This window comes from Pogona vitticeps, chromosome 2 (assembly GCF_051106095.1).
Source record: "Pogona vitticeps strain Pit_001003342236 chromosome 2, PviZW2.1, whole genome shotgun sequence".
NCBI lineage: Eukaryota > Metazoa > Chordata > Lepidosauria > Squamata > Agamidae > Pogona > Pogona vitticeps.
The window spans coordinates 97978292-97985824 of record NC_135784.1 but is presented as its reverse complement, the minus strand read 5'-3'; the positions used below and the strand labels follow the sequence as shown (position 1 = coordinate 97985824).

The 7533-nt window shown below is 44.9% G+C and overlaps 1 protein-coding gene across 1 annotated transcript; it reads right to left on the bottom strand.

Moving 5' to 3' along the window:
- Nucleotides 1–137: 137 nt before the first annotated feature.
- On the bottom strand, nt 138–5246 carry LOC144586814 (uncharacterized). Its single transcript, XM_078385691.1, has 2 exons — nt 1127–5246; nt 138–944 (listed from the first exon to the last, which is right to left on the bottom strand). The coding sequence occupies exons 1-2, from the start codon at nt 4287–4289 to the stop codon at nt 937–939; spliced, it is 3171 nt and encodes a 1056-aa protein (XP_078241817.1). The 5' UTR covers nt 4290–5246; the 3' UTR covers nt 138–936.
- Nucleotides 5247–7533: the final 2287 nt, after the last annotated feature.

Below are 7533 nucleotides of genomic sequence, written 5' to 3'. Positions count from 1 at the left end.
CCCGTTATTAAAAGTTGTTCAGCTGAAGGAAAAAATTGTCTCCTTGTTGTGACAAACCCAGACCTACTGGGATCTATCACACAGTTACTAAGCTGCCACCAACCATTCCCTATAATAAGTCACACAGACCAGGGATGGATTTTTAAACAACAAAAGAATAAGGTTTATTTTAAATACAAACAGGGTAAATAAAACAATCAGGTGAATAAAATAAAGTAACGTGGCTTATTCTCACACACACAAGCATACAGTTTGGTTCACCTAGAACCTTTAACTTAAAGCACAGACCCTGAACCCATCAGTTCTGGCTAACCCACAGACACCTGAACTTATCAGGTTGGTACTCTGACACACAGTAGTACCCTGTCAGACACCCAGACTCCCACAACAGCTTCTTCTTCCCCAGCTGCTGCTTCGTCCCAACCCAGTGTCTCACAGTCTGTCTCAGCATCTACTCTTCACCACACAGGCATCACATATTTATACAGTACAGCCCCTCCTCCTGATGTCCCGCCTTCCACTCCCCATAGGATGGAACTTTCCCTCCAAACCCATGACAGACAGGTAACATCAGTGCTGTTATGTAACACCTCCCCTCTTTAAAAGTTGTTTTGTAGGGGGAAAGCTAAAAGTGCTTTTCACCAAAAAACAACCTGCATAAAATACACAACAACATTTATACATACCATATAATACTTACATATACTTACACTCCAAGTTAACCATAGCAAATATGCATTTAAACATTTTACCATATACAGTACATCAATTTACCTTTATTAATACCAACCAAATTCAAAACCAGGTACATTTTAACTTTTTGTTTTCATTATATACATATAGTCCATGTTCTTTCGCCGTCTTCAGTCTTCAGGTCTTCTTGATAAGGCGTCAGCAACACAGTTCACTGACCCTCTGACCACCTTCACTTCAAAGTCATAGTCCTGTAAGTTCAAAGCCCACCTCATAAGTTTGCTATTGTGGGTTTTCATCGTCTTTAACCATTGCAATGGTGAATGGTCAGTACACAGAATAAAATGTCTTCCCCAGATGTAAGGCTTGGCCTTCTGGATCGCGTAGACTATGGCCAGACACTCCTTCTCCACGGTTGCCAAATGTCTCTCACCTTTTTGAAGTTTCCTACTCAGGTAGGACACTGGATGCTGGTCACCATTCTCATCCTCCTGGCACAGAACTGCTCCTACCCCGCTGTTAGACGCATCGGTGTAGATGATGAACTCCCGGTCGAAGTCTGGAGCACGCAGCACAGGATAGTTGATTAACGCCTCCTTCAACCTCCGGAACGCCGCCTCACAGTCGCTGGTCCACGGGATGCGATCATCAGCCTTCTTCCTCGTCAGATCGGTCAGCGGAGCCGCAATCTCGCTAAACCTCGGGATGAACTTCCTGTAGTAGCCCACCAACCCAAGAAATGATTTGACTTTTTTCTTGGTGTTGGGTCTGGGCCAATCACGAACAGCTTCTATTTTGGCCTCCAGGGGTTTTATCATTGCTCCCCCTACCATGTGACCCAAGTATTTTATTTCTGGGCTACCCAGCTGACACTTGCTGGCCTTTACTGTTAGCCCTGCTGCACTTAACCTCTGCAGCACTAACTCCAGGTGTATTAGGTGATCTTCCCAGGTATTACTGAAGATCCCTATGTCGTCAATGTAGGCCACTGTAAAGTCACTGAGCCCTGCCAAGGTCTGGTCCATCAGCCTTTGGAATGTGGCTGGTGCATTTCTGAGACCAAAGCTCAGGACTCGAAACTCATAGAGACCAAAAGGGCTGCAAAAGGCAGTCTTTTCTTGATCCCTGGGATCAATTCTTAATTGCCAATATCCCTTTACCAGGTCCAATGATGAGATGAACCGACAACCCCCTATGGTTTCAATCAGGTTGTCTAGCCTGGGCATTGGGTAGGCATCAGGAGTGGTTACACGGTTTAATTTCCTGTAATCGACACAAAACCTAATGCTCCCATCAGGCTTGTCCACAAGGACTATCGGAGAGGACCAAGGACTAGAAGAGGGGACGATTATGTTCTCCCTCAGCATTTCGTCCAGCTCCTTCCGCACCTTGTCCCTATAGGGTCCCGTTACTCGGTATGGGGATACTGCCTGCGGGGGTGCATCCCCTGTGTGGATCCGATGCATCACTCCCTTCACTATCCCCGGCTTGTTGGAAAACACCTGTTGATATTTACTAAGCAGCATTTTTAGTTCTTGCTGCTGGTCTTGGGTGAGTGCAGGACTGATCTTTACCTCCTCTGGGTTGTATTTTACTTCCCCTCTACCCTCCCAGAAGGGTAATTCCGCTTCCTCACTCTCAGCTGCTTTTATCGCGAATAAAACCCTCTGTTCCCCTCTGTAGTAGGGTTTTAGGGCATTCACATGAACCACCCTCCTTGCTTGGTTCTCCTCCTGCTCTATTAGGTAGTTCAGGTCTGACATCTTGGAAATGACCCTATATGGTCCTGCCCATTTGAGCTGCAGTTTATTCTCTCTGCAGGGCCTAAGCCAAAGCACTTCCTCCCCTGGGTCAAAGTGTCTCTCTCTAGCTTTGTGGTCATACCATGTTTTCTGTCTGACCTTCTGAGCTTGCAGGTTTTCTGCTGCCAGCTCTAGATTTCTCCTTAGGTCATTCATCAAGGTGTCTATGTAAGTCACAACGTCTTGTGGGTCATCCTGGGTGATCTGCTCCCAATTTTGTTTGATCAACTCAAGGGGCCTTCTCACCCCTAAGTGTGCAGCAAACATGTCAGAGTGCCCCCTTTGTAAGATCATGGGGCGATACTTTTCAGGTACCACCAGCTGACTTCTGATCCCATCTCCCCCTTTTGAGATATTCCTCAGGGTTTCTCTATATAAAATCCCCTTTTTCTCCAGAAATCTCACTGGGGTTTCAGGTGTTAGCTGGGCGTCAGTCACCTGGTCAAAACACTTTTGGAGAGTGGCGTCTGCCTTTTGCTCCTGTCCAAATCTGCTGTCTGTGGTTAAGGTTTCCACCACAGCTTCTGAACTCCCCTCTGCTTCCGTCTCTGGCTCATCATTAACCCCCTGAACTGTCCCTGTGGTGGCTTGTGAGCGTGTAATCACTAGCACCCGTTTCACATGTTCAGCCAGGTCATTTCCCACGAGCACGGCTGCTGGCAGAGTCGATGAAATCGCTAGCCGCCAAGCTCCCCTCCAGCCTTGAAAGTTGACAGGTACCTCTGCTACTGGCAGAGAGATTACCTGCCCCTCAATACCTGCCACCTTCATGCTCTCATTTGGGATTATAAACTCCCTAGGGATGATATCTGGATGGCACAGGGTTACCTGGGAACAAGTGTCCCGCAGCCCCCTATACTGATGGTCAAGTATTCCTACGTCCACCCCTGCTGTCTCAAACAACTGAGAATCTGTTTTTATCAGCAAGCAGCGCTTTACCTCCATAAGAGGACCATTTTCCTCAGCCTGATCAGCAGAGGTAGCTGTTCCAGACTGAGTAGTCATGGCAACAGGCTCCCTCTGTGACACTGAGCCTTGCTCTTTCTGGACACAGAACACAGCTTTTGGCTTGGTCCCACTAGAATTCTGAGGCACCATTCCTTTTAGCTGCTTCAATTTCTCACACTCTGAGATTAGATGACCCTTTCCCTGACAAAAATAGCATTTTCTGGTGTATTTTGATTCTCTCTCATCTTGTTTTGGTTTTCCCTCCAAAATCTGAGGTCTTGATTTCATGTCTGAGGGCTTCCCTTCACCATGGGCCCCTCCCCCTTGCTGGCTTTTCCCTTTTATTCTCAAGTCCAGCTCCTTTTGCTTGGCCTCAAACTCAGCCCTGATCTGTAAAATTTCTTCCTCAGCCCTTGCTTTTATCTCTTTTACTTTTTCTTCAGTCTTATCTCTGATTTCTTTTAATTTAATGTCTTTTTGCTGAGTATATTTTTCAAGATCTTGCTCACTTTGTCTGACCTGAGCCTCATACTTTTCCTTCTTTGACATTTCTTCCACTGATAAATTGTTAATAAACTTATTTAGGAACTTCAATTCCAATCTCTTTAATTCAAACGCCATTCTCTCTCTCTCTAATTCAAATTGCCGCTGTTTCTCTCTTTCCCTTTCCTCCATTTCCCTCACCCTCAGTTCATGCTGTTGGGCTATGAGTATTTTTCTGAGTTCTGGGTCTTGCTCTCCTGTGCTGTCACCTTGCACTGAGCCAAATTCATCCTCAGAACCTTGGTCAATCTGGGGGTCTTTCACTTCACTCATGTCTGCTATCTTGCTTCGAGTCAAGGGCATAATCCCCCCTCAGAACAGGCGGCTTTAAAAAGTCAAGCCTCAAAATAAAACGACCACTTTTTTCCTTCTTGCCTCAGAACCAGCTCTCCCTAGAGATTGCTGCTGTTCTTCAGCACTACTTGCAACAGTATCGAGTCAGAGCCTACCCCCCTCTGCTGGGCCTCTCAGCTGGCAAGCTAGCTCGCTGTTGCTACGCAGTTTTGCCTCAGCGTTTTCCCGCCAAAATCAGGCTGCCTCAGAGCACCTTAATCTAAGTCTCCCCAGTTGGCACGTTCTTCTACTAGCGCACCTCCCCGTGAGGTACACCTAGAAGATTACCTACGCGCCTCAGACTGTCCCTGACTAGACCCCCCTTGCTCTGGGCACACTTGCCAAGGCTTTGCTGGACCGCTGGACAACTGGACCAGTCGTATCCCACACGCTGGACACCAATCAATGTGACAAACCCAGACCTACTGGGATCTATCACACAGTTACTAAGCTGCCACCAACCATTCCCTATAATAAGTCACACAGACCAGGGATGGATTTTTAAACAACAAAAGAATAAGGTTTATTTTAAATACAAACAGGGTAAATAAAACAATCAGGTGAATAAAATAAAGTAACGTGGCTTATTCTCACACACACAAGCATACAGTTTGGTTCACCTAGAACCTTTAACTTAAAGCACAGACCCTGAACCCATCAGTTCTGGCTAACCCACAGACACCTGAACTTATCAGGTTGGTACTCTGACACACAGTAGTACCCTGTCAGACACCCAGACTCCCACAACAGCTTCTTCTTCCCCAGCTGCTGCTTCGTCCCAACCCAGTGTCTCACAGTCTGTCTCAGCATCTACTCTTCACCACACAGGCATCACATATTTATACAGTACAGCCCCTCCTCCTGATGTCCCGCCTTCCACTCCCCATAGGATGGAACTTTCCCTCCAAACCCATGACAGACAGGTAACATGAAGGGGGTTGAGAGCCCCAGTACCCCGTTATTAAAAGTTGTTCAGCTGAAGGAAAAAATTGTCTCCTTGTGTCTCTATAAAAGGGAAACAAAATATGGGGGAGGAGGATAAACCATATATAAAAAGAAATGAAATGAAAATTAGGTAAAGGTAAATGTTCCCCTTGACAATTTGTCCAGTCGTGTCTGACTCTAGGGGCGGTGCTCCTCTCCGTTTCGAACCCATAGAGCTAGTGTTTGTCTGAAGATAATCTTCCATGGTCACGTGGCCAGTGCGACATGGAACGCCTTTTACAGTGGGGTCTTGACTTAAGAACGGCTTGAGTTAAGAACATTTTGACTTAAGAACCACTCTCATAGGAAAATATTGACTTGACTTACATACTTAGATTTGAGTTAAGAACTGAAAAAACCCACGTGGGAGGCAGGGAAAGTGCAAAATGTGAACTTTCAGTTAACTGTTGGCCAGTGAAAAGGGTGCCTGTCTGCTTCCTCACTCCTCCCAGCGTTTAGAGAGTGGATTGGGAGTCTTCAGACTGCCTGGTACTGGACTGTATTTTCCCTGCCTTCCCTGAACCTTTCTTGACCTAAGAAAAAAAGAAACAAAATATTCCCCCTCTAGTGGTCGAAGGCAGAATAGCAGCTTCCCATTAGTTTCTATGGACGGAAAAGAGCAGATACGGATCAAATGGTTTTCAATGCATTCCTATGGGAAATGCAGATTTGACCTGAGAACTTTTTGACTTGAGAACCGCCTTCCAATACGGATTAAGTTCTCAAGTCAAGACCCCACTGTACCTTCCCATTGAGGTGGTACCTATTTATCTACTCGCTTTTTTTGCATTTTGCATGCTTTCGAACTGCTAGGTTGGCAGGAGCTGGGACAAGCGACAGGAGCTCACTCCGTCGTGTGGATTCGATCTTACGACTGCAGGTCTTCAGACCTTGCAGCACAGAGGCTTCTGCGGTTTAACCTGTAGTGCCACCATGTCCCCCAAAAACGAAAATTACGTTGGAGCAATTGTTTTATAAGGAACAATTTTATTTACCCATTTGGTGAAAATGAAAAGAAGTTTTCAACAAGCATTATAAAAGTATTTTAACCATGGCAGAGGGTGTTGTTGTATAATACAACATATGTCTGCAAGAAGCTCTGCAAAAGAAGCTAGTGTTTATATTCTTGTGAATAGTCTCATTTCTGTTTTTATCATGCTTTCAGAACTAATAAAGTGCTGCTTCAAGATATGGGAACTAGTGTTTCATTTAGTGAGGCCTAGCCATTGCCATTTCATAAATCTTTCATCAGTTAGCCTATGATAACTCTTACTACCTTAACTAAGGGGGTGGTTATGTTGCCCATTTAACCCACTATTTATGTTGCATTGGCACAGATGAATTCAACATCAAAACCAGATAACTATACAATGAAAAGCTCAGTGTGGGTAAGCTCGTTGTTGAATTGTCTCTTTTTTTCAGCCGGCGGGGTGGTTTAAATTTATTTAATTTGGCTGACTTTGCTTTTGTCCACTTTCTGCCAGTGTGACTGCCTGATCCGATGTACTTGCAGGGGTGTCATTTGCGCACAACCAAGTACACCTCTAGTCTCCACACTGTGTATTAAATATATGTATTTCAGTTTAGTGCTGGAAGAGAGTTTCACTAGGATACTTAGGAGAACTAAACAAACAGAGGCAGAAATTGCCATTTAGCACCGTGTCAGCACCTCAAGGCAGTTTCTGCTTCAGCTTCTCATCCTGCGCCTTACTGACTCTTGCCACCTGACCTTTAAACAGTTACAGTGATTCACCTAGGGAAACCCAATTTTATAAACATAGAATACACAGTGAATCAAACTACTGCATAGTTGCACCCTAAATTGCTAATTATCTATGAAAAATAATGGAAGCTCGGCATATTTATTAGCAAAGAATACCTCAGCTTAGTCTTTGTGGACACTGGCAAAGTTCTTGGCACCTTTAGAGAGGATTGAATGTGAACTATGATACAAGCAAAGCATGTGCTTTACCTCCCTGTGGGGGCTCACCTGCAATTTCTTGGCTCATTGCTATTTATACATGAACTGCACAAATATATTTTCTACCCACAGAATATATTTGGTTGGAGTACACTGTGCAGTTTAGTGAGTTTGAGCTATGATAGAACTACTGCACTTCTTCAGAACGATGAACTTCTTTTTCAGGAGAAATTTGGTACTTGTGGTTGTTAGTCTCATTTACTGCCTATTTGTTTATTTATTTAACCTTTTTTTTGCCCTGCCTTTCTC